Source organism: Furipterus horrens, unplaced genomic scaffold, assembly GCF_987537825.1.
Source record: "Furipterus horrens unplaced genomic scaffold, mFurHor1.1.pri manual_scaffold_4, whole genome shotgun sequence".
Lineage (NCBI taxonomy): Eukaryota > Metazoa > Chordata > Mammalia > Chiroptera > Furipteridae > Furipterus > Furipterus horrens.
Window position 1 is genome coordinate 177,605,158 of NW_028327174.1, and position 25,960 is coordinate 177,631,117.

At 41.3% G+C, this 25,960-nt stretch overlaps 1 protein-coding gene across 2 annotated transcripts in view; it reads left to right on the forward strand.

Annotated features, from left to right (window-relative positions):
• Positions 1 to 25,750, forward strand: part of NR4A3 (nuclear receptor subfamily 4 group A member 3) — a 33,996-nt gene extending 8,246 nt beyond the window's left edge. For both annotated transcript variants that reach the window (XM_090274490.1, XM_090274491.1), the window contains 5 exons: positions 2,366 to 2,495; positions 2,962 to 3,134; positions 13,209 to 13,408; positions 15,737 to 15,915; positions 25,288 to 25,750. In XM_090274490.1, the coding sequence (XP_090130616.1) occupies positions 2,366 to 2,495; positions 2,962 to 3,134; positions 13,209 to 13,408; positions 15,737 to 15,915; positions 25,288 to 25,535 (930 nt within the window). In that variant the 3' untranslated portion in view covers positions 25,536 to 25,750. The remainder of the gene's footprint in view (positions 1 to 2,365; positions 2,496 to 2,961; positions 3,135 to 13,208; positions 13,409 to 15,736; positions 15,916 to 25,287) is intronic.
• The last annotated feature ends 210 nt before the right edge of the window (positions 25,751 to 25,960 follow it).

A 25,960-nucleotide genomic window follows, 5' to 3' on the forward strand; every position in this document is an offset into this window, starting at 1 on the left:
ATGTAACAACTATATGACATTTCTTTCTAGTCCTCCATTTCCCTAACAGGTGAATAAAATTCAGAGAAGTGCTGTGAGTATTAAGTGAAATAAAACAATTATGAAAGCACTTTGTAATCTATAAAGGGCCATAAAACAAAATAAAAATAAAAAATAAATAAAGGCCCATAAAACAATAGTTCATTATAAACAAAAACTACAAAGTATATAAAAATTAATGTTTGTGGATTGGTATACATACCAATAAGCAGTAGTTATTTTTGATCTGAGATAGAAATCATGTGATTAAATTCTGCAGAAAAATGAGGAAATGCTGTGGAAAGACTTTGCATTGTATGTGCCATATAGAAGGTATGCACAGGATTGTGATGTTTTAAATGTAGAACCCTCAGGTTAGCCATTTTTTCCCATTCTTAACTACTCAAGCTTTACCAGGGTTACTTTCCAGGAACTGCATTCATTTCACAGATTGATTTTTTTTACATAATTTCAGTGGAAATGCTGAAGGGCAGTGAAACAGGCAGCCAAAAGGGGAAAAAGAAATAAAAACAATTAAGAGATGTGCGAGTAACTTCAAATATAACCATCCCTGAATAATTGAGAATTGAGCAAAATACAGGAGTGGTGGTACATTTAATGTAGAAATGTCAGTTAAGTGTTCCCCAACTGCGTTCCTTTTCTGCAGCAATCCCTTGAAAACAAATCTATATTTGAAAGGGTGGGCAGTAGGATGGAGAGAACCACCCCACAGATCTGTTAATTAAGGGGATGGGAGCTGGCTTCGCCCAGTGGCTTTCTACCATTAAATTGAATTTTTTTAAAAAGTGACATGAAATGCAGTTAACGATGGAATTCAGTGATTGAACTGTAACGATCTCTCCCTGTCCTTAAACTGTGAAGGCATACACAACTGTGGGGAAGGTTTCGGGTTATTGGAAAAAATGTATACCTGAAGCAAAATGCCACCAGCACTCAAGTCGGCATGTAGCTTTGAGGACAAGAAATATAGTTTTAGAAATTACTGCCTGTTCGATGAAAGAGAGCTTCATTCAAAAAAACATAAGTTTCCTATTCTTAAAGATTGCTGAGAAATTAAATGCTGGAAACTCAGAAGCACGTTTATGTTTCAGAATTTTGCACTTTAAACTGAAATTACCTACCAAGTGCAGGGAAAACATATCTGACTTTGTTAAATTTTTGAAGTCTATATAAGCAGTTTAGAAATTAAAGTGAAATTAAAAGGTGAAAACTGACAAATGGGGGCTGAGGACCGCAGGAAGTAAAGAGTGAAAATACGTATAGAATTTTGGGGAAGAAATTTGGCCAACACCAAATTATCTGGATCTCTTTTTATTTTTAGCCTTATCAAATAAATTCCAACTTTCTGCTATATTTAGAGTTGTATAGAGTCAAGTAATTTCTAAGCAGTAAATACATACATTCATTTGCACAAACTTTTTAATTTTTTTAAATTATACTTTTATGATATTGTATTTGGAGCATAAAATTATGCTCAATTATTTCCCCACATGTCATTTTAAAATTATATGTGATTCTGAAGACTATAACATTATTTGATATCTAAGTCCAAGTTTTATGACGTGTCTTTTACAATATGGCTATTTTGATGTCTACGGCTATGGTCAGTTGTGAAATAACCTATTAATGGAAATTTTCATTGAAAATATATGGCTCTCATATTCCTTTCTTTCATATTTTTGTTTTTGTTTTGGGTGTGATAGTGGTATTTAGTATCCAATTTTAAGACTGCCATTTACCATCTATATTCTTTTTAAGATAAAATAATCTACACAGGCTGATTAAGTGATTTTTTTTTGTATTAAAACATTATTTTCCTATATGTTTTAACTAGACAAATCCTGATGTGTGCTTTTTATGATTTCATCTCTATTGGGGAACAAAGCCAGTTACTGTGATATTTGACTTACGAAAGTGATAGCCAACCAAATACATCCCAGATAATTTTGATTTTATTTTAATAAGGTCAGCAATAATCAGTGGAGTAGAACAAGTAGAAAATTGTTCCCAAAGGGATATTAAAAGTGGAGATAATCTAATCCTCCAAGGTATGATATGTTGACCTGGTAATTTCAGATATGATTTTATCATTCAGACTTGGATGTCTCCTGAGACTTGCTTCAGAACAATCCGAGATGATTTTCATTGTCAGCAGCTAACACTAATAAAATTGTTTTTCCTGCAGGCTAGCGTGTTAGGAAATTAAATTTATCTAATTATACGAATTGCACTGTCGCTTTTCACATTGTAATTAAAATACATCTTGTCAGGTTCTACCTCTTTCCAGAAACTATTAGTTGACCATCTCTGTATTGTATTTTCTCAGCGAACAGTGCAGAAAAATGCAAAATATGTTTGCCTGGCAAATAAAAACTGCCCCGTAGACAAGAGGCGTCGAAACCGATGTCAGTACTGTCGATTTCAGAAGTGTCTCAGTGTTGGAATGGTTAAAGAAGGTATGGATATACTGCTTCTTCTCCAACCTGCTCATATGTATTCTCAGATATCTCTGAAAAAAAAAGTTAATATTTATGTTGGGATGGTGAATTTTCCTTGTTTCCCTTTCCTTGCAACGTTTTGTTTTTACAGTGTATGTTTACATTTAAAAATAGCTGAGGACTACTTATTCTAATTTCTCAAAATCAATAGAGAGCTTGTGTACATACATCTTTGTTCTGTTTAAGAAGGAGACTTTCAGGGCTAATTCATTACCAAATGTGAGTACGGGTGGCTTTTATGCTGCTTGTTTCAACTCTCATTAAATCGTTGTGTGAATGTTATTCCAAACTTATTGCCATTTTTAAATGGTTTGGTCTGTTAATGATTGTTGAACTGTAAAATGTTTTTTATTTCTTTTTGTGGTTTATGGCTACCCATGAATATCTTTGAAGACATTTTTTCTCTTTTTCTCTTGACAATCAGTTGTCCGTACAGATAGTCTGAAGGGGAGGAGAGGTCGGCTGCCTTCCAAACCAAAGAGCCCGTTACAGCAGGAACCTTCTCAGCCCTCTCCACCTTCTCCTCCGCTCTGTATGATGAATGCCCTCGTTCGAGCTTTAACAGACTCAACGACCAGAGATCTTGATTATTCCAGAGTAAGTTTTATGATGTCCTACTTTCGAATGAATGATCAGGGTCTTATTACTAGTACTCATGATACTATTAATAAGAGTTGATTGAATGACTTTGTGCCTGCCACTGTGCTAAACAGTTTTCATACCTTTTCTATATTTATCACCTCGTTTAGAAATTCCAGGGCATCCATTGCACCAAGTCATTTTGCCCTATTGAATCCCTGAATGCCTTAACAAATGGCCCTGACAGTGCTGCACCTGTCATGCCTATTGTTGCAGGATCCCTGGTGGTGGTGCCAATGAAAATCTGCACAGGTGAAATACAATTTGTAGATTTCTTTTATGGTTTAGACAAAGTGACTACTTGCTTTTTCATATGATGATCAAACCATCTGGGTGAACTTTTAAGTTATCCTTAAGCAGTTTACCCAATTTCATAGGCATTGATTGACCTACTGCTTATTCAAAGGGATGAGACCATTGATGGAGAGGTGCAAGCTCTGGCCTTGACATCAGGGGGACTGGGATGGAACGCTGCCTCTGCTGCTTCCTACCTGTGTCATCTGGCTCCTGCTCTTGGCTTTCTCATCCCTACAGTGGAGATGATTACAATATTCAACCTCAGAAGGATGTTCTGAACATTAGTCATACAGCAAAGATGGTTGAAAAAACATTTGAAAACCATAAATGATTATCAATGTTGTTATTTAAGTCAACCAGAGTGTATCAACATTTTTATTTCGTATCAGATATAGTAAATATCATCACTTTGAATTCTTCAAATTGCCAGAAATTTAGATAACAAAGAGAAGAACCGAGGAAAAGGATTTTCTGAGCAAATGTGTAAACATTACCCCTAAGGCAGGTTTTTAAAAAACTAGGAAAAGCAAACTTCTAGTAAGACAGGGTCTTGCAAGAGAGAGAAAGGAAGAAGAAAGATCAACATTATTGGGCAATTTCTACATGCTAGGCATTGTGATACATTGCCTCATTTAACCATTTAAAGACCTATGAACTGTGGGGATAGCTACCCTCACTCTAAGAGACGAAAACTTAGAAACACAATTTGCACACAGATCAGAGATCCCCAGTTAGTTGGTCTGGCTTGACAGCTACTACCAGATTTCCCTCCCCAGGTCTAATCAGTATTTCTAATCAGTGGTTGAATAGCTGGAAAAGAGTGTGAGTGTGTCTGTTATGAGTCCTCATTTTGGGTTGCAATGTTGTGATTGGTATATCCACTTTGATCCTCCTTTTCTCATCCCTACCCTCATTATGGGCTGGGAAGCCTCTTCTCTGTGCTTGATCACAAGACTTCATAGGAGAAGCATGGTAGATCTTCAGCACCAAAGGCTGAGGACTCTTATTCTGATTACAAGTAGCATCTCTTGAGTAAAGTCAAGTCTCAAATAATAGTCTAGCATGATAAGGTCTTTGGCTTTGGAACCATGCAAGCCCCTAGATTAAATTCCAGCAGCATCATTTAGTAGCTGGGTATCCTTGAGCATCTGCTAAAACCTTTTAATGCCTCAGTTTCCTCATTTGTGCTATGGAATAATAATTATAATATCTACTTCCTGGAGTTTTGTGAAGATTAAATAAGATGAGACTCATCACAGCTTTAGCGCAGTGCCCTCCCTATATGTCACCTCTGTGACCAAACCTTATTCTACCATTTGTTGAATGTTCTAATGCGTATGAACACTTCACATGTCAGGTGCCATGTAGCAATACCATTAAGATAAGTGTTATAATCTCTGTTTCAAAGACGAGGAGATTAAAACTGAGAAAGGCCAAAGGACTGAATGAATGCCCAAGATCACAAAGCTAATATGCATCATAGATAGAATTAGGAGCCAAGTGTATTGGACCCCAAAGTCTGTGCTCCTAAATACCAGACTTTACTACATCTCTGGCTTCAGTGAGAAAGGGGAACTTTGGCCTCCCCTCATGCAATTTTTCTGACTTAATGAAGCTTTTTTGCACTGTCCATGCCAAGACTACATAACACAATGTGTCATTATTCCAGGATATTTGAAATCACTTAGGCTCCAAAAGTGATTTTTTTTTTTTTTTGGCCCCAAAGTATTCGATTATTGGTCTACGTGGACTATTCAGTTATTCAGTGGTGAATCCTCCCCAGCACTTTGAGTTGTCCCAGCTGGGAACTGTCTCCACACTGAAAAAATCAATCCAGCATGTTTGCTTGCCTCTGCACCATTCAGGGTGTTAGATTAGAGTCATCATCCTCATCAACAAACATTTATCCAATTTAATTGTTAGCTTTGTCCAAAATAGCAGATTGACAATGACAGAGTCTGGGTCACATTGATCTACCTTTGGGGCCTGGCTCAATTTTGTAAAGTGTATTTATTTTAATTGCATTGTTTTGGAAGCAGGTTGAATCTCATAGTTTGGATTCTCTTGCTTTTAGATAGCTTTACAAAATTATCGAAAATTGGACCCAAATCAATTAACTTTGAGTTTTTATCAAAAACTTGGATGAAGGCAGAGAAGGCATGCTGATCACATTTGCAGATGACAGAAAGCTGGGAGGGATCGCTAATATGATGGATGTCAGTATCAACATTCAGAGTGATTTCGACAGGTTGGAACAGGATGGGCTGAAACCATCATGAAGGAAGTTAACAAAAATAAATGTGAAGCTGAGCATTTAGAATTTAAAAACATGGGAGGGTCTTGGCCTGTCAGTAGTTCATGTTAAGAAGATCTTGGGAGTTTATTCCATACACACTTGCAATGAAACAACAGAGGATATGTGTGGTGGAAGAGAGAGGTGCTAAATTACCTTGGGCAGCAGAAGTATGATACCAGAACCAAGTTGGAGATGGTCCCAGGGACTCTGTCCTATCAGACTGCAGGTCAGAGTTGAGTCCAATTCCAAGCTGAGTTTAAGAGGGATGTGGACATACTGTTTCTGGAATCTTGTAAGGGATGATTGGAGGAAAGAACCATATGTAGACATGAAGAGAAAAGATTTGGCAAGATTAGGTTCCTCTTTTGCCTGTGGCAAAGAGGACTGTGGCTGTCAATGACAGATCTGGAGGAAGTGGGGGGAGGTCCCTTTCAGCTCACCCTGAAGACAAGGATGAGCTCTCTTAGCTACAGGAGTTACTATGGAAGCTATGACCATCAATACAAGTAACTAAAGAGAATATGTAACAGGATTGCTCACTAGCAGAGAGGTTATTTTGGATAATATTAAATTCCTTTCAACTCTAAAGCTTTATGATTCTGGGAGTTAGCTTATTATCCCTATATGCAAGTGATTTTATATATATATATATATATATATATATATATATATATATATATATATACATATACATGTAAAATATGTGTTAAGTAACTTATTATTCAATAAGATAGAACTTGCTTTGTTCTCTAAAAGGAAAAGAACAGCATAAAATGAATCTAGTAAAATGAATTTATTGAGTGCCTAGTACTTAAGCCCCAGCTTTCTATGATATAACTTATGGTTTTTGTAATTTTTTTTAAGGATGTCATTCATTGAAACTCAATTTTCATAATACCTTCTCCTTAAAGTTTTATATTTATAAATGTATACAACTGGAGGTGACCTTGAGATCATCTAATCCAGCCTCCATAGTTTCAGAGGAGTAACTAAAGGCTTCCAGTGGTTAAACGACTTGTCGAAGGTCAGTGGCGGAGCTCAGCCTAGATCGAAATCTCATCATTCAGGGTATTTGAATATGCTTCTATTTCACCATGCTGCCACTTCTATTTTATGGCAATTTAACGAGATTTTTCTTTTTAATTACGATAATATCAATAAATATCCATTGGTTTTTAAGAAGGCAAGTCATTTAGAAGTAGATAAAGTGAAAAGTGAAAGTCTCTTCAAGTAGTGTGTATCCATAATTTATTACCTTTGAAATAAGAATTTGCTCTGTCAGGTTTGAGTCAGACCGTTGATTTGATGGAAACAATTTATGAAAAGTACTAGCTTCCCTCTGTAATCAGGCATAGAGAAATGAAGACATGTTTGCCAGGCTGGTATGTATGTTCCAGTCTTCTTGTATCAGCATATGTGCCTTTAAGGTACTGAGCGGTTTTCCTCATTGGTGGGAAAAGGAGGTGGAAGAGTTGTGTTCCAAGTCACAGAGGGAACAAATGTTTTAGAGGCCAGAAAGGGAGTGCTCGCTTTGTGAGGCATTCCTGGCTCTGGGACCTTCATGTTTCCTTTGGGCCAAACTTCTCTCCTTCAAAACTGAGCTCAGATCATTGTATATCAGTGCAGTCAAAACATGTCACATTTGATTTGTTTCTTCTTGAAATGTTGCTATTCCCTGCCCCACAGTTCCTTTTAATTTAGAAATACAAGTATATATAGATACTGGGCTTGGTTTCGGAGGCTGCATAATTACTAATGAGAAAATAAACCTAACTTCCTCATTAGTTGGTCATTTTAAGTATTTTTCAGCAAACTGGGATGTTTTCTGGTAATTGGTGTCACTTAGTGTAGTAACAGACGCCAAATGCAAGGGATATTGCTTAGATAAAACCAGGCACCGGCAAATGGCATCTAAGAATGTTAACAAGATAGCTTGAGAAACATGGCTAACGTGTGTCAGACCTGTAAAGTAAACAGCATGAAAACTCTGCAGAGCATTTTTATGAGGCTCCTCTGAAATTGCCACGGGTGCATTAGGTGATTTCAGGCCAGTTCTTGTCCCTCTGGGACCCTGTTTCCTCATCTGAGTGGTGAGGAGGTTGGACTAAGTGCACTCCCGTGACCCTGCCAGCCTTCTCATTCCCTGACTCTGATCATTACGCCTGCTCCAATTCCACTCTGGGTACAGGTCAGCATTTCCCAAAGTGTGGCGCCCAGACCGCCTCTATCAGAAAAAGCCAGGGCGTCCCCTTAAAATGCAGAGTCCCCGGCCATGCCCAGGCCTACTGGGGGAAGAGAGAAGGCAGGCAGGCATCTATATTTTAACAAGTTCCCCATATGATTCATTAGCACACTAAAATTTGAGAACCATCAGTATAGTTTAATAACAACAATTCGGTGTTACCTTGAATCTCCTATTTCCCAGCTTTTCTTGGGCAGACAAGGAATGAGCAGAAGGGCAATTTCAAGAAAGCAATTCGTTCACTTCATAAATATATATGGAATGGCTCCTGTGTGTCAGGCACTGTTCTAGAGCAAGGGACACACTGTTGAATAAGAAAAGCTCCTACCTTCATAGAGCTCCTGCCATGAAGGAAAAAGAAAATAAACACATAATGGCAGCGATGCCATTGGTGAGAGGAGGGAGTTTGTTTGTTTGTTTCTGGTTTTGTTTTTAAGGGGAGTTCATTAGGGTAGAAAAGAATAAATATGGAGAAGGATATATTCACTGTCAATTTTTAAAGTGTCACTTTTTAACATTTAAGAACCTAAGAATATGTATATATAGTTTGGCTTATAGGATAATCACATCTAAAATATATAAAGAAGCAGGGAAAAGCAACATTGTAAGGGGAGATAAAATGCTCTTAGTTAGGGTATGTTACATGTTTAGCCTGGACTGACAAGTGAGATGGAGTAAATACCAGATTCTCGCGGCTTTGAAAGCATCACATCGCTAATTTTTTTTTAGGGCTGCTGTTCCCATTTAAATAACTTATTTTAGTCCTAGGCTCTGCCTGAAAAAGAATAAATAAACATTATATATTTATATATTTTTGTATATATGTCATATATATATATGCCATATTATTGCCATGAGCCCTGGCTCGTTTGGCTCAGTGGATTGAGCGTCGGCCTGCGAGCTAAGTGTCGCTGGTTCGATCTTCCAGTCAGGGCACATCAGAGAAGGAAAACTCTGACTCCAAAAAACCTCCGCTGCCTTGTGGCATACCTCTTCAGGGGAAAGGCTAAGGGAGTAAACCCCGACAGAAAATCCGGAGCCGGAGTCCCTAAGGCGGTTTGACGTTGTAGTCAACACCGGCAACTCCTGCGGCGCACCTGAAGCCAAGCTGTATTGACTCCGTCTTTCCCTTGGGCCCTTCAGCTGCGAAGAGAGGGGGGTCTGCTGCATGGGCAACAGCAGACCCTCCATATCACCCTGCCCAGGCTCTGTAGCTTCAGCTTCACTGGAGAGGACACTCCAGCGTCATCGCAAGATGTCGCTTCAACACGGGAGGAGACAGATACCGTGTCACTCCCGAGTCGGACTGCACAACCATTCTTGGCGGTGCAGATAGACTCTTAAGAAGCTACACCATCGTCTCTCGAGACGGACGGCTGCCGACGACGGATTATTGCCATATGAAATATGTAGGCTCATTTCAGTTTAAATAATTTTCATTGTTTGTAGCGCCAGATTCTCATTTCAGGTGCTTTGGTGAAATCACCATTAAATGTTAGGTATCAGTAAATGTAATGCTGTGTCTTTGACAGGAGGTAAAGCCACATTTTTGATGGATCAGTTATCCATAAAGGCTAGAATGAAAACTTAGCATAAATAGGAAAAAACGATTCATTTCTGAAGTCTTTCTCTACTTGGCCTATGTTTCACTGGGATGATCAACAAACAAATATTTCTAGATTTCCTTTGGTGACCCCCAAACCTACCTAGCTACGAGAGAGTAACATAGGGGAGCACACAAGCAGAGAGAGGGGGGCTGGTTCTTCCAACTCTAGGTCCAGTGTTGGTGCAGTTTTTGTAAAGTACTAGGCCAAGCAGAGAAAGGATCTAATGTCTTGTTATGGGTGTTTTGGGGTGTTTTTGGCAACATTTAATATCGTTTTTATTTGTTTCATTGTGTGTTTCTTTAAATCTTATGTTCAGTAGAGGGGATACTTGGTTTGTCTTTTCCCTCAGCATTGGAGGCTGGCCCTCCGTTCGCTCCCAAGTTACTGGTGGCTCAGGATGTGTCCAGTTTGGCTCCAGAATGCTGGAACATGGACTAGAATCACTGCAGGTGAAGCCCAGGGGGTCTGACTGGAGACTGGCATGCCAGGCCTGCTGGCTCTCCTCCTCGCTGGGCTTCATCAGAGCAAACTGCACATGCAGAGCAGGCAGGGACTGCATTTCCCTGTGTGCAGGATGCATGAAATGTGAGCCCAGCAGGGTGGAGGCCTGCAGAGGACACTGGGTGAAAGCTAAATGCTCTGGAGGATGGTGAGCAAATATTGGAAGCAGAGATTATTGAGTTGTGAGCCATGGTTTCAGGAAGTTGGTGTAGAAAGGAGCCGTTAGGTCCCATTCCCAGGAAAAAGTTTACATCCTTTAGTCTTTTTTTCTCCATGTAACACACTATTTTAAAACAAAATAATGCTGAATAAAGGTCAAAGTCTAGGCAATAACATCATACCTGGTGTAATGAGCCACATTTAGAACGACATGGAGCATTCACCAGGACTGCTGATACTCTGGGCCGTATTACGCACTCTAACAAATTTTTTTAAATAGAAATCCTACAGGGTCTGCTGTCAAACCACAATGGACTTAAACTAGAAATCAATAACAGAAAGACAGCTGAATGCAAGAGCCAGAGGGAATCTTAGGGATCGGCTACTGCAGTCACTTCCTACTTCAGAGGGAGAAACAGACCCAGAGAAGTTAAGTGACTTGTCTGGAGATGCACAGCAACTCAGTGCAGGAGCCTGGAGAAGGACCCCATGGCCTACTGCCTCTATTCCATATTACTACTCATTTGGAAGCATCACATGTAATGCTGACAGCTTTCTAAAGGTGGTTCTGCCCTGATTTTCAGCCTGCCCTTGAAGTGTACATGGAATTAGATTCATAACAGGGGAGAAAGTAAAAAGAGTAAAATAAAATCCCCCTTTTCTACTCTCCTCCAGTTAATAGTGTGCACGTGCTAAAAAGAGGTGGTGAGAAGTGTCTGACACCAGGATCAGACCGCCACCCTTAGCTAAGCATGGGAAGCAAGACTGGTTGCTTCACCTGGACTTGGCTCCTCTGGTCCATTACATCACAGAAACCTCCAGGGTGAGATTATTGGGAACAGAGGATCCAGGGTTCTGAACTGGACTGGATGGTATCGCATCCTAGAAAGTCAGGGCTGAAAAGTAGAAACGTTCCCCCATTTTATAAATATAGAGGCTGAGGGACTGTGAGGGTCTCAGGGATCACAACTGTTACCAGTATCCTCGCTGTCATCATTTGTGAAACATGTTCTATATGTCAGGCCCTTCACATATATTATCACATGTAACCATCACAACAAAATACAGGGGAAGGTATTATCCTGGTTTTACAGAGGAGAAAACTGAAGCTCAGAAAAGTGAAGTCATCTACCCTGGATAACTAAAGCCACAGAGCTACATTATTTCATAAATTAGGGGACTGGACAAATCTAGAATTGAAGTAGCTCGGCTCTTTGTCTGATGTTTCTTTTGCTATTTCATCATGCCTCTTGGGAAAGCACAAAGAGAAAAAAAAGACCCAATTAAGACAAGTGACTCATTTCCTCCTACCTAAATAGTTCTACCATAAGGATCTGGCTGCTCATTGGCTGGTTCTCCTCCAGCCAGACTAGGGCACTGTGGCAAACCTGCTTTCATTGAACACCGTTCAACAACTATTGATTGAGGGTCAATCATGTGCCAGTCACTGTGCTGCTGACAAAATATGGGACCAAATGAATGCATACCTGGAGACCTCCATTTAGAGCAAAGTAAAATGGTTTCTTAAAACTACACTATGGGCTACCAGCTAATAGCATCAGACATTATTAACAGCCAGGCAGGTAGGACAAGCAACCACAGGTCACGAGTAAATCTTAGCTGTACCACTGTTGGTTATGTACCTCAGGAAAGTCTCTTAGCCTCTCTTAGCTTCTCTGAGCCTGTTACCTCACTTGTAAAATAAGGATTAAAATTCATGCCCCAAGAGATACAGGATGCGAAAGCACCTGCAGCTGTTAGTGTGAGGGAAATGATGTGCATATTCACAGGAGTATTTCTGCAGATGTATCTGTGCTGTTGGTTGTCCCTTGATTATTACCTTGTTTTATCAATCCTTTTGCGTGAAGCAGGAAAGATTGTCTTCCTGTGATTCAGGCAGAACCCCGACTCTACCAGAACATCCAAAAGCGAGTAGAGACTTTATTCCTATTTGTATCTTTCTTCTCCCGGGACCCTCTAGATCAATGCTGTCCAATAGAATGTTCTGCAGTGATAGACATGTTCTACACCACAGGTGGCAATTGAGCTTGAAATATGGCTAGTGTGACTGAGGAACTAAATTGTTAATTTAATTTTCATTAACTTAAGTAGCCACAAGTCTTGAGTCTGATGGTGCATAGCTGCCTGGGCCCTGCCAAGGGGACATCCTCCCCCCTTCTCTTCCTGGTTTGTTTTGTCTCGCGGAAATCCATCTACAACAAGCAAAAATCATTGTCTTCTCCTGTTCATTAATTCTGTCAGTCCCAAACTTCTGTGGGCATGAGAATCACCTGGAGGTCTTGATAGAACAGTTTCTCAGGCCTGCTCTCAGAGTTTCCAATTCTGTAGGTCTGGGGGAGGGCTTGAGATGTTCTTTTCTAGTACATTTCCTGGTGTTGCTGCTGCTGGTCCAGGAACCGCACTTTGAGAACCATGGGTTAATTAAGCATCTTGTTTGGAGACAGCTGTGCTTTGGTGGAATCAGTAGATCCTGAAGGCTCCTGTGGACACAAACCCCTGAGGTATTGGTTCTCAACACTGGCTGCCCTTGGGAATCATCTGGGAGGTTTTAAAAGTCCCCATGACTGGTCCTCAACCCAGACCAGTTAAATTAGAATCTCTGAGGGGATGACCCAGACAAGAGTGTTTTTTAAAGCTCCCCAGGGATTGAAGTCAAGATTAAAAACCATTGCACCGATGGGACTTCCGCAAATTTCTTTGTCTATTAAGTGGTAACAAAATTCACTCTGTACCATGGGGTCACTGTGAGAATCAGATGAGACCGTGAATGCAAAAGGGTTTTATAAATTCTCAGACCTGAAAGTAAGGGTTCGGGCATAGACAGTCTTAGAAGAGCTCATTTGCAAATGATGTCACTATCCCTGTTGAATTGAGATAACGTTGCTCTCGGCCATTTGTTTGCTTTCTAGTACTGTCCCACTGACCAGGCCGCTGCAGGCACAGATGCTGAGCATGTACAGCAATTCTACAGCCTTCTGACAGCCTCCATTGATGTATCCAGAAGCTGGGCAGAAAAGATCCCGGGATTTACTGATCTCCCCAAAGAAGATCAGACATTACTTATAGAATCAGCCTTTTTGGAGCTGTTCGTTCTCAGACTTTCCATCAGGTAATTAGTATTATTTTATCTTCCTTCAGTCCACTCCTTCCTTTGAAGAAGTTTGAAATCTGCTGTGTTTGCAAATGAGTCATCAGAGAGAAGTTTGTTCAAGAAGGAAATATAAAATACGATCAGGTATTAAAAAAACTGAGTAGAGGGAGCCCTGGGCGGGTAGCTCAGTTGAGTAGAGCATCGCCCTGATATGCCAAGGTGGTGGGTTTGATCTCTGATCGGAGCACAATCAACGGTAGAACTGCAGGTCAGTTCTCTCTCTTTCCCCACCTTGGTCTCTGAAATCAGTAAATAATTTTAAAAATGAACAAAAACAAAAACACAACTGAGTAGTGGGTAGTATATTGGACTGGAAGCCAGGACTCCCGGGTTATACTACGGACTTGTTGTAAGATCCTGAGAAGGTCACTTGCCTCATTGGAAGTTCGGTTTCTTTCCGTGTAAATTGAGGAGGTTGGATTTGGTGACCCTTGAAACTCCTTGTAACTCCAGCATTCTGTGGTTCTAGAACGAGTCACATGGTGCATCAGGCATTTCCTGGGAGCAAGTATTTATTTTGAACATTGCATTTACCTCACAGGTTTCTATTTACAAGTCACTGTACACCAGATGTGGCTCTAAAGAGTTCCGCCTGCTTCTCAACCCCCAGTGTTTACTCCAAGAGAGCTTCTGGAACAAAGAATTTGGTTCAGCCTGTCATGCTCAGTGACACCAAACACAAAGTGGAAGTTCTTTTTCAAAAAGCTGGAATGCGGGATCTCAGCTCACCTCACAAAGTCCACCTGTAGCATTTTACACTCAGTTTTCCTTGCTTCCTTGCAGTTATGTATTTTTAGGAGATGGTACCCACATGTCACCAAATATTATAGGAAAAAAGTCCCCTTTCCCTTTATTCTCTTCCTTACCCCCCTTTCCAATTTCATGTTGTATTACCAGAAATTCTTGTTTAAAGGGCCGATTCCCATGCCTCAGTCCAAGCTATTTTGGTTTGGAGCTATCTTAGAGGAAGTCCAGAAATCTGCATTTTATCTTCTGCTCCAGTGATTCTGATACCAGTGGTCTGAGGTCCAGGCTTTAAACTCTGAGACAGAGTCATTCTGTCCTTGCGTACTTCTGTGGAGGGAACTGTGGGAGAGACAGAGGTGGAATTACAACTAAAGGGCCAGAAATTAGCATCCTTATAGCTAATCCGCTGTACTCAGGAGCCAAACCAGCAATGTGACTATCATCTATTAGGCAGGCAGCGAAGGATTAAGTAAATGATTAGCTCCCTGCGGACAGGCGCTATATGTGCTCTATTCACCGGGTTTTCTCCAGTGCCTGGCTCTAGGAATGGCACATATGTGGGTGCTTAGGAAATACTTGACAAGTGAATGAATGAATGAAGCTATTCATCCAAGAGGCACAGTTGGAGAGATATTAACTTGTTCGTGCAGTAGGCTGAAAGAGATAACTATGCGGAAAGAGATTTGAAAATTAAAGGAAGGCTAAAATTAAAGTTAGGATCACATAGAATTCAGAATTAATTACAGCTAATACTTCTCTTGTGTACCAGGCACTCTGCCTGGGCTTTCAGATCCCATATTTCATTTAATTCCCTTAACAATCTTAGGAAGTAGCAATTAGAACTCCCGTGTTATACATAAGGAAAAGGAAACTTAAGAGAAAGTAAAGGAGCGCCCAGGGTCTCCCTGGCTGAGTGGTAACATCCAATTACACCACTCAGGGCACCTTTCATGAGAGAAGTATGGGATGTTTGTGGACATAATATACACTCTCAGGACAGATTTAGAACTAGTTCTCCACAGCCCCATTGTTAAAAGCAGAGAAGGTAATACAACACCAGGACTCTTTAAATTTGGGCCTGCTTTTTAGTTTGTGATGGACTTCCAGCACTTGCAGGGGCTTGGTGTTTTCAGAGTCTGCACAGCGGAACCATATATCTAGCCTCAGGCCTTACCTGTTTTTGGCATTTAAGAAGACGAGGGAACCGTCTTGATTCACTGCAGAGAGAAGCAGTGCACTGAGCGTCACCTCCATGGCTCAGGAGTGCCTGCTCCTCAGTGTCCTGTCCTAGGGCGAGTCCCCAACAGTCTGGTGCTCACCGAGGAAGTTAGCGTAGACAAGTGGTCGTGGCTGTTTATCCCAGGAGCACAGTCTTGCTCATCAAGGGTGTGTTGGCAGGTTGGACGGCACCACGCAGGGTTCTGAGCACTGCTCCGTGGCTGTCTGGGCCCCTGTGAGTTATGATATGATCCCATTGGACAGACTGAATCGACCCATTTAATGTCTCCGCACCCCCACCCCCGTGACTTTCTCTTGTAGGTCAAACACTGCTGAAGATAAGTTTGTGTTCTGCAATGGACTTGTCCTGCACCGACTTCAGTGCCTTCGTGGATTTGGAGAGTGGCTCGACTCCATTAAAGACTTTTCCTTAAGTTTGCAGAGCCTGAACCTTGATATCCAAGCCTTAGCCTGCCTGTCAGCACTGAGCATGATCACAGGTAAGCGCCACCCTGCTGCCACCCACAGGGACCACGTCCCCCTTGCCCTCCTTTCCTGTGTTAAGGTGGATTCTGGCTTTGGCTGTCATACACCAGGACAATTAGGAAAATGATTGCCACTTTTCTGAAATCTGCTGTGTTTAACCCGGTTTAAACAAGTGATGTGTAGCTGCAACTTACTGTCATGAACCTCCAGGAAAGGGGATTCCTATTGAGTTACCATTGTCAACAAGCCCAATGTATGAAATTCTAAGTTTCCACAGGCACCCTGTAGACAGGAGAACCGGCTGCTTCAGGACTGTTTTCACAAGGGGTTTCAAAGGAGGATTACCTTACCCAGCCCATTCCTGTGGGGCAGAGGGGCAAATCTTCCCCTCTCCCTAGTCCTTGGCTACACACATGTACAACACACCTTTATTTATTTATTTACAACTTTATTTAACAACTTTGAATGTCAGAGGACTGAGGAAAATGGATATTTGTAAACAGCAGAAATGGCTCAACTCACTAATTTTTAAAAGTTTAGAAACACTCTGGCTGGTGTCGCTCAGTGGATTGAGTGCTGGCCTGCCAATCAAAGGGTCACTGGTTCGATTCCCAGTCAGAGCACATGCCTGGGTTGTAGGCCAGGTTCCCAGTTGGGGGTGTGTGAGAGGCAACCACACATTGATGTTTCTCTCCCTCTCTTTCTCCATCCCTTCTCCTCTCTCTAAAAATAAGTAAATAAAATATTTTTTTTAAGTTTAGAAACAGAAGCATAAGATATACAATTTCTGTACTATACCTTTCTCTCCCCAGACGTCTCTCCCTTTCTATCTTTTGGGAGATAAAGGTTCCCAGGATGGAATGAGGGAGAAGGAGAGAGAGAAGGAGAGAGAGAGAGAGAGAGAGAGAGAGAGAGAGAGAGAGAGAGAGAGAGAGAGAGAGAGAGAGAATGAATGAGAGAGAGAGAGAGAGAGAGAGAGAGAACTAGAAAGGCATGGCAGGTAAGAGAGAAGATGTCATCTCCTTGTGGCTGCTTCCGAAGCCCAAAGTCCAAGCTTTCTTTATGCCTTGACACTTTCAGAGTTTCCAGTTTGATCTCATCTTTCTCAGCCAGACTGGAGCCTGAGGAGGCAGGGACAGTTGGTGGAGGCTCCAGAGGAAGCTTGACAAACTCGGGGCTTACCTCCCATTTTTTTCATCAGGCGGAAACACAGCTTAGGCTGTTGAACTGAGGATTGAGGTTCAGATTTGATACCCTCTTAAATGCCTGAAAAACATGTGTTTTCAGGCAGGTGATGAGTTTCACAGAGGACCAAATGCATCCTTTGGCACAGAGGGCCCTTCTTTCTGATAACAGGAGATGTGCCTTGTTTTCAGGTACCTTCTTGGGAGCTTTCCTGTTACCTTATGTGAGATATATCTGAGTACCTTAAGAGGCTAGGCTGGTCGTCGTTGACTGATTTTCGTGGAGGCAAAGAAAATTAAATGGCATGTGCTACTGTAGGAATCAGACACTAGCTTGTGCCCTCAGTATTCCAAGTGGAACCCTACCTCCTCTCGGTCTTTGCTCCTGGCTGAGTAACTTCCTTCTTTTTTTTTTTTTTTTTAATCCTCACCCAAATATACTCATTTATTGATTCGAGAAAGAGAGAGAGAGACAGAAACATTGCTGTGAGAGAGAAACATTGATCAGTTGCTTCCTGTACCTGTCCTGACCAGGGATCGAACCTGCAACCTTTTGGTCTAAGGAGCAATGTTCCAACTAAGTGAGACACCTGGCCAGGGCAAAACTTCCTTCTTTTTGGTGAGAGCTGACAGAGACTTCCAAGGGAGTCATTAACGAAACAAAAATAAAGGCAGTCTCTAAGGGTATGAATTCGATTTAAAGAACTTTCAAACCGGGAACACGCAAAGAAAATAAGCACCTTTAAGGCACAGGGATATTACTCCAGCAAGACTGTAATGAAATGGGTCCAAAGGTTGCCTTTCAACTAAAGTACTTCAGCTCAATTTCAAAACCATTTAGCTCTTCCTAGGACAGTTAAACATTCAAGACTAGGGAGTATGGAGTTTTGTTCATTTTTAAAAACAAACAAAATCCAGAACCAGACTCGGCTTTCTGTAAATAAACCCCATCCATCACCACATCTCTACAGAAATCAAATCTATATAGTTAATCAACAAGTGCTTGCTAATTGAGGCACTGTGGCATTTCAGTGAGTGTTCAGAGGTGCTGACATTCATCCCCGGAGGGTACCTGTGATACAACGGGTTGAGGGCCATGGTAGGAATGTGGGATTGGGTACAAAGTGCTGAGAGGCCAAAGGTGGGGGGTAGTCTTCTCAGAAGAGGTAACATGACCTGGTCCTTGATAAAAGGATACAATGTCGCCAAGCTAAAATGGAAGGAGTGAGATTTCTGGACATAAGTAAAAATCTGCTAAAGCCATTGAAAATATGTTTCCGGAAGACTGTGTCTAAAGAGTCATGGGAAATGTGACTGCTATGATAATAAGGGTGGGGTAGGACAGGAAGAAGCTTTCACACCTAGGTGAGAAGGTTGTAGTTCATCTGGAGGAGCTCGGTGGGACTCCACAGAAAGTTTTGACCAGAAGAGCATCATGGCAAAGCTTGCATGTTAGAAAGATCTACCCTGACAGCTGGTTTCGAGCCCAAATTGTAGCAGAAAAGAGACAAAGAGGGAAAAGGCCAGTCCAGGTGTGAGAGCCGTAGTTTAAGAGGAGGGCCCGAGGTCCATGTCTTTTTTTGTTTGTTTTCTCTTTAAGTAAATATTAATAGACAACTCTGAGGTCAGGCAGTCCCAACCTGGGGAGATTGGACAGTTCAGTTATGTGGAGACTTGCTCAGCAGGAGGCCGTTTGGCATGGTAGAAATGGCATGGACTTGGGAATCCAGCTTCTCCCCCAGGCTTTAATCTGGGGTCCCATATTTAATAAGTAGGTGTCATTGGGTAATGTGTTTTATTTCTCTGAACCTTAGTTTTCCCATCTGTAAAATGGAATAACAACTTCTATTCTATGAGGCGGCAGTCAGGATCACATAAAATTAGGTTTGTGATGCAGCCAGACGGAATTCAGAATAGGCATTCGATTCACCTGTGTTCTATCCTGGAGGGATGGTGACAGGGACTCCATCACATTAAGCATGTGCCTGCCCCTTCCGCATGGGATCTTCACACAATCCAAAATCAGTCTCAGTGGCATGAGGAAACAGGTGGTGGCTTTAGAAGGCAGTATGTTTCGTGAATTTCTTCTCGGATGTTTGAGAGGGGCTCAGAGAAGGACAATGAGATGAAAGGAATTAAGCTGCACTTAAAACTCACCCAGTCAGTTTTTCATGGCGGCGCTCAGTTCCTGCGCTCAGTCCCGCCAGCCTAGGCAGAGTGGCTTGTTTTAGATGCCGTGGTTCTAACATACATAAGCCCCTCTTCTCTCATTTCTGGACCTTACAGTACTCTTTTTGTGATTCGCTGGTTGGGAGGGGGTTTGAAATGTGTGAAAGCATCAGGAAGTGGCAGAACAGGCAATGCCAGGGAAACAGCAATGTGCATTGTTCTGGATATTAATTTTCATTAGAATATGGGCTCCCATGAAATCTTGACTTCTGAATATGTTCCATTGATCATAAAGGGTGATTGTGGAATATCACTTGGGCTATTGGCATCAGAAAACACACAACCCAAAATTGTCTGTTCCTAAACCGCAGAGAACTCATGAAAAGGAAACCGGGTCTTAGAAGTCTAACCAGTCTTGCTTCCAGGAATATTAAGAATCTAGACAGTACTGATAGTTTGCACAAACATGGCTTTTTTTCTAATTCTTTTTTCTTCTTCTTCTTCCTCCACCTCTCTCTATGTGAAAAACTGGGTGGTGAGGTGGGGCAGGAAATGGTTTCTTTCAGATCACTGTCCTTCCCTACAGTAAGAGGGAGTTCCCCACAGCTGTGGTTGTTAAATGTTGTTAGGTCCCCAGTTCATCTGCCCTAACCATTCATTTTGGCCAGTTCCGCATCCCTTACATAGAGTCATAAAAATGCCTTGCTTCTGATAGGGTACTAATGAGGTGATATCTAGTTTCAGTTAATTAAAATTAATAACTAAGGAGCCCCCCATAGTGTCAGTCTCTAGGGATGCAAAGATGAGCCATGCGTGAGTTCTGCTGTCAGAAAGTATACGGCCTACTAGGAAGTCATATCTGATTAAGATGCAAGGAACTCAATGTATGAAGGTTAGTGCTCAGGTTCTTAAAAGGGACAGATTTGGTGCTGGGGAAGTCCTGATTACTGCTGAGTTGTTGGGGGTGTACAAAGATGGAGCTGCTGATCATGAATGGCTTCCCAACGAGGTGATATCTAGATATGGCAAGTTACAGAGGAAGGACATTGCAAGTCAAGGAAACAGCATAGCGAAGTCATGGCAGTGGAACTCTTGAGTGCATTTTGGGGAAAAGCAGCTACAGTGGAATAGCATTAAACATTTGTGAAATCACATACATAATCTCAATAGCAAGAAGAGAAAAATTAAAAGAGTGCAGGCCGCTGTACTCAACGACTGTATGTCCTGGTGTGAGCACGAGAGCGAATCCATGTGAATCCTGGTCTCTGCTCCTGGCGTCGCCCATGTAGTGGGCCTGGTGCCGGACACACAGCAGTGAGCAGGTATAGTCCCTGCCCCCACGAAGCTTCCAGTTAAAGGAGGAGGCAGCCAACAGTCACGGAAATATCTAATTTCAACCTGTATGTCCTTCAGAGAGAAAAAGTAGAAAAAACAATCTAGACTAAAAGGGAAAAGCTTCCTTCAAGAAATATTTGCTCTGTGATTTAAGAATGAGTGGATTTTAATTAGATGAAAAACGGAAAAACGTGCGCACAGACCTAAATAGCTCTGTTATTTCATTCAATCAATCTCTCTCCCCTCCCTTTCTCTCCTCTCCCTCTCTCTCCCCTCCTTCTCTTTCATTCCTTCCCTCTCCGCACCTCACTCTCCCTCCTCTCTGCTCCTCTTCCTTGCGTCCCTTCCTCTCTGTCTTAGAGGAGATATTTGTGGCATGGATAGCTAAAATGCACAGGAATCCAACAGTGTCTTTAGATGTTAACACCACACAGGTCAGGAGTGTGATCTGTTGTCTGTTTTTTCCACTGCTCTAACCCCAGCGGCTATAACATTGCTTGGCACAGAATAAATAATCAATAAATATTTGTTGAAGGAAGTAATTAATCAATTAGTTAATTAGGTACACAGAAAGTAGGAGGGAGTTATAAGGAGGCTGAGGTCATCTCAGAATGAGGAGGGACATTCTAACATAATGCTCAAGGCAGCCTGGTATAATAGAAATATTTCTGAACTTGGAGTGAAGGAAATGAACAACCTGTTAATTCTGACCATGGGCAAGTCACTTAACTCTCTGAGCCTTACCTTGTCTGTTAAATAAAGATCATCTTTGTTCTACCTAATTCAAAGGGTTATTGCAAACCCTTTGAATTAGGGTTACATAAAACGCAGAGTCTATTCTTGTATTATTATTTAATTATTGCATTATTTTCTATATGAACAACTGTAAACCTACTTTTTCCCACCCCTGTGTTTTGTTATCAGGTGAAATAGTGAACTCCTAGTCCAGCTGGTGCCTGGAAGTCTCTGTAGTATCTTGTACTGGAGATTCTTATCTTAGATGGGAGTTTGAACTAAATGACTCACATTCTTTCCAATTTATATATACTATGGTTTTGACACATAAATTCATTACTTAACCATGTCTATAAATTGTATTTTAAAGTTTTGAATACATAAAGCTGAGTTAAAATATTGAATTATTGGATAAAAATGGTGTAGATCATCAAAACGCAGAAAATACAGAGAAGCTTGTTTTGTTTAATGGTGGACAGAGATCTTAAACTAAGATCTGTGGATAATTCTCTAGGAAGGGGAAATATTCAAATGTCTGGTTTCCTTCAAAATTTGTGAACTCTGAATATCAGTTCTGCGGCCATGTTTACTAAACTGCAGGAAGAAAGGGGGGGGGTCCCTTAAACTAAAATGTCAGTGATTGGGGTTTTGAGGAATTTCAAATTACTAAGAAGCTCCTAGACACTTAGTGACTCCCTAGTGATTTGAAAACCTTGCTGGCTGCTGGCAGTAGTTTGCATAGAGACTGAATTTTATCTCTGCCCTTTTGGAAAAGTAAAGAAGCCACACATCCAGTAGCTGCTCAAAACAACAAAGAAGGTGCCTTTGGCTTCTAACAAGGAGAGTCTCTGAATTCCTCAAGGAATTCCAGGCCTAGGGTTGATCCAGCTGGCAGGAGGTATCGATCTCCACTTGAATTCACTGAATAAATAATGGTTGCCATAGTTATTGAGCAGTCACAACTGGTTGGAGAGCAGGGAAAACTCCCAGGCACCTTTTGTGAGTTTGGCCATGAGAAAGTCTGGTTACAAGGCTCCATAATAAACCCCCTCCCAAAATCAAGCCAACAACATTGCCCAATTTCTTTATTCTGAAAATGAATATGGAATCTTGAATATAATTCAAGACATGAGGCCCTGAAAGGAAAGGAAAGCTTAAAACAATGGATTGGTATTTTGTTCAGGAAGAAGCATCTCTCCCTGGATTATGAACCTAATTTGATATATCTCAGTATTAATAGAATGTGCTATCAGCAAGATGATTGTGTGATCATGTTATAGCTACTAGAGAGCTTCACAAAGGACCAAATCCTCATTTGTTCTATTTTAACATTGTTTATTATACAAATAGTATCAGCCTGGAAATTTTAGAAGAGTTATCTGTCAATCTCATAAATATTTTCACTTTCCTGTTTTCTTTCATCCTTCTCTGTATGCAGAAATAATTTTTACATAGATGTAATCACAGATTAGGTACCATTTTATGTTCTATTCTCCATTTAATGTGATATTATGTATTTTTTCATGTTGCTTCTTAGCCTTAGTATTGGTCCTTTCTGATGTCTACAGAATCTTTCATTACATGGACATACTATTTTTTACTTAAAGATTCCTATATTCTTCCACTCTTTATTTTTCCCAGTTTTTAAGATAGATAATGCTATCCCAAATGTCTTTGTGCATACAGCTTTATTCTTCTGTTGAATTTTTTCTCCAGATAAATTCCCTTGAGTGGGATTACTTGGTCAGAGGTTATAAACATTTTATAGCTCTTAAAACATACTGCCAAAATTGCAGTCTGCTTCTTCTTCTTCTTCTTTTTTTTGCTTTGGAGGGGAAATAAAACTTTAGGCAGAACACCATTGCAGGCTGGATTACTCTCGAAGTTGACTCTTAAGTGAGTGTATTGAGTAAAGGTAAACCATAGAGGACAGATTTGCGTCTGGACTGATTAGCTAATAGTTTCCTGGGGGAAGCAAAATTTTACATTGCAAAGCTGAGACATTAGGGGATTTTATTGCCTTTTTTTTTTCTTTTTTTTGACCCTGCCTTTGCCAACCATTGCCATGTGTCAAGCATCATCTTACGTGCTGACTGTACCTGAGTGTAACACTCTTCAGCTGACAGAGCATTTTCATGTAGCACCATTGTAGCTGAGCCTCACAGAAACCTATGGAAGTAGGTTTTATTGAAATCACACTTTTTCTTTTGACTTATTGTGTAATATTTAAGACACACAGAAAGGAAAGAAGAAGAATACAACAAAGACTTAACGTAGTTACCCATTTTTCCTAGGATGACACTGAGCCTTAGAGTGGTTAGGTCACACCACTAGTAAGTGACAGAACCAGAACTGGAACTTGCACCAAAGTCCAGTGCCCCCTCCTCTGTATTATGTTGCATTGAGACGAGACGTCTGTGCATTACAATCCATTGAGATGCTGCTGGCAATTTTCATAGTTGGACTTGAATATAAGTATAACACCTCAAAGCTGGAAGGAACCTTAGAGTTCATTAAATCCAATATTCTCCTTTAAGATGGGCCCTAGAGAGGGAGAAACCCACCCAAGTCATACACAATTAGCCAAGCTGGGGAAGAATGCAGATCTCCTTGTGCTTGGCCTCCTTTAATTTAGGACAAGAGAAGAAAAAAGTATCTGTCTGGATAGTGGCTTTATTATTCTGATGACTTTTGCTTTAGGGAAGTAACTTTTCTAACAGAAATAATCCCAAATTTTAAAAAAATTAATGTGGGGAAAATTAGAAACTAAAATGCGATTTCTCATTGGTTGGATGTCTTTCATCTCTCATGAATTATTACGTTACATCTAAAATATACTGAGAGATGAAAACTTGGACTGAGATAACTGGGGCCAGGAAAAGACATCATGAAAACTTTGAGGTAACTGGGGCCAAGGTTTTCACTCCGGAAAGGTGGAGGAAAGATCTTCACTCTGATATCTACATGCAGAGGGAGCGGAGTAATTGGTGCTGGACGCCAGGCTCCTTTCTCATTACAGGGAGAGATACCATTGCTCTGGAGCAAGAGGAAAGAGTCTGCCTCAGAAGACAGGGTTCAAATCCCAGCTTTTAGTAGCTGTGTGGCTTCGGGAAAATCACTTAACCTTATACATGAAATAAGAGATCACAATATTTAACGTGGGGATCATTTTTTATATTGTTTTGTAGAAAATAACATACTAGTATTCATGTCTAGCTACTTTATAAAATGTCTATGCTGCCTCCTTCTGGGCCTCCTCCCTTTTGACTTTGCCATCTCCACAGCAGGGGGACGTATGTATTTTGTACAGACTGCCAGGTTTAGGTCCATGGGTGTTTCAAGGGGGAAAAATGAGGCAAAGGAAAACTGGATTTTTTCAATGCTGGTCAGCATGAAAACACGAGAGTGCACTTTGGTTTGGGTCTCATGGAGCAGCCCTTGCGTTAGCCAGTGGACCTTATAGCTTCCCCCACCAAGTGAGTCTGGCAAGGTGGGGATGTTCATTCATTTGCCTGGATGTGATTCCGGGTTACTCTGAAAACAAGTTGCCTCCTGACAGGGCTTTTGTAAGACCTCAGTAGGATAAGGTGTGCAAGATAATAACCATCCTGTCATTCATTCAATGTGGCCATGTGTGGGAAACTGTCTGCTTCATCCGCATTATTCACCTAAGTTTGTCTGCTCAGAAACCCTGAATTGCATTGTTATTATTTTCATTTTATAAGGAAACCAGGGCTGAGAAGTTAAGGGACTTACTCAAGGGCACACAGTGAGTGACAGTCTGGGAGTTAAAACCTGGTGCTATTTGATACCAAAGGGCATGAACTGCCTCTAAGAGGGAGGGCACTTTGATTGTAAAATATCATTCTAACTGGCAGAACGGGACACAGGTCTCGATTAGAAATTCAGAGTTTCTTAAGATGTAACTGCCTCCTAAACTTGACCTTTTCTATGCCTCTGCAGAACGACATGGGTTAAAAGAACCAAAGAGAGTGGAGGAGCTATGCAACAAGATCACAAGCAGCTTAAAAGACCACCAGAGTAAGGGACAGGCTTTGGAGCCCACCGAGCCCAAGGTCCTGGGTGCCCTGGTCGAACTGCGAAAGATCTGCACCCTGGGCCTCCAGCGCATCTTCTATCTGAAGCTGGAAGACCTGGTGTCTCCCCCCTCCATCATTGACAGGCTCTTCCTGGACACCCTGCCCTTCTGAGTAGGAGCAGCCTGAGCAGGGAGCTGCCTTGCCTGCTAGTACCTGCTTGCTAAGCAGCAGAGGGGTGGGTCTGGACACCTACCACTTCTGTCCTTCCTTAAGAGAAACAGCAGCTCCTGACAAAAAGAAAGACTTTTTTTCTGGCACTTTTCTTTACAGCCTAAAGCCAGAAAACTTGCAGAGTATTGTGTTGGGGTTGTGTTTTATATTTAGGCTTTGGGGTCGGGGTGGGAGGGGGTTAGGAGTTCATGAGGGTTTTCTAAGAAATTGCTAACAAAGCACTTTTGGATGATGCTATCCCAGCAGGGAAAGAAAGGATAATAGAACTGTTTTAAAACTGTTTCTGGGGAATACAGTTCTACTTGCTTTGTATTTAAAAACAAGAACAGCCAAGGGTTGTTCGCCAGGGTAGGACCTGTCTAGAG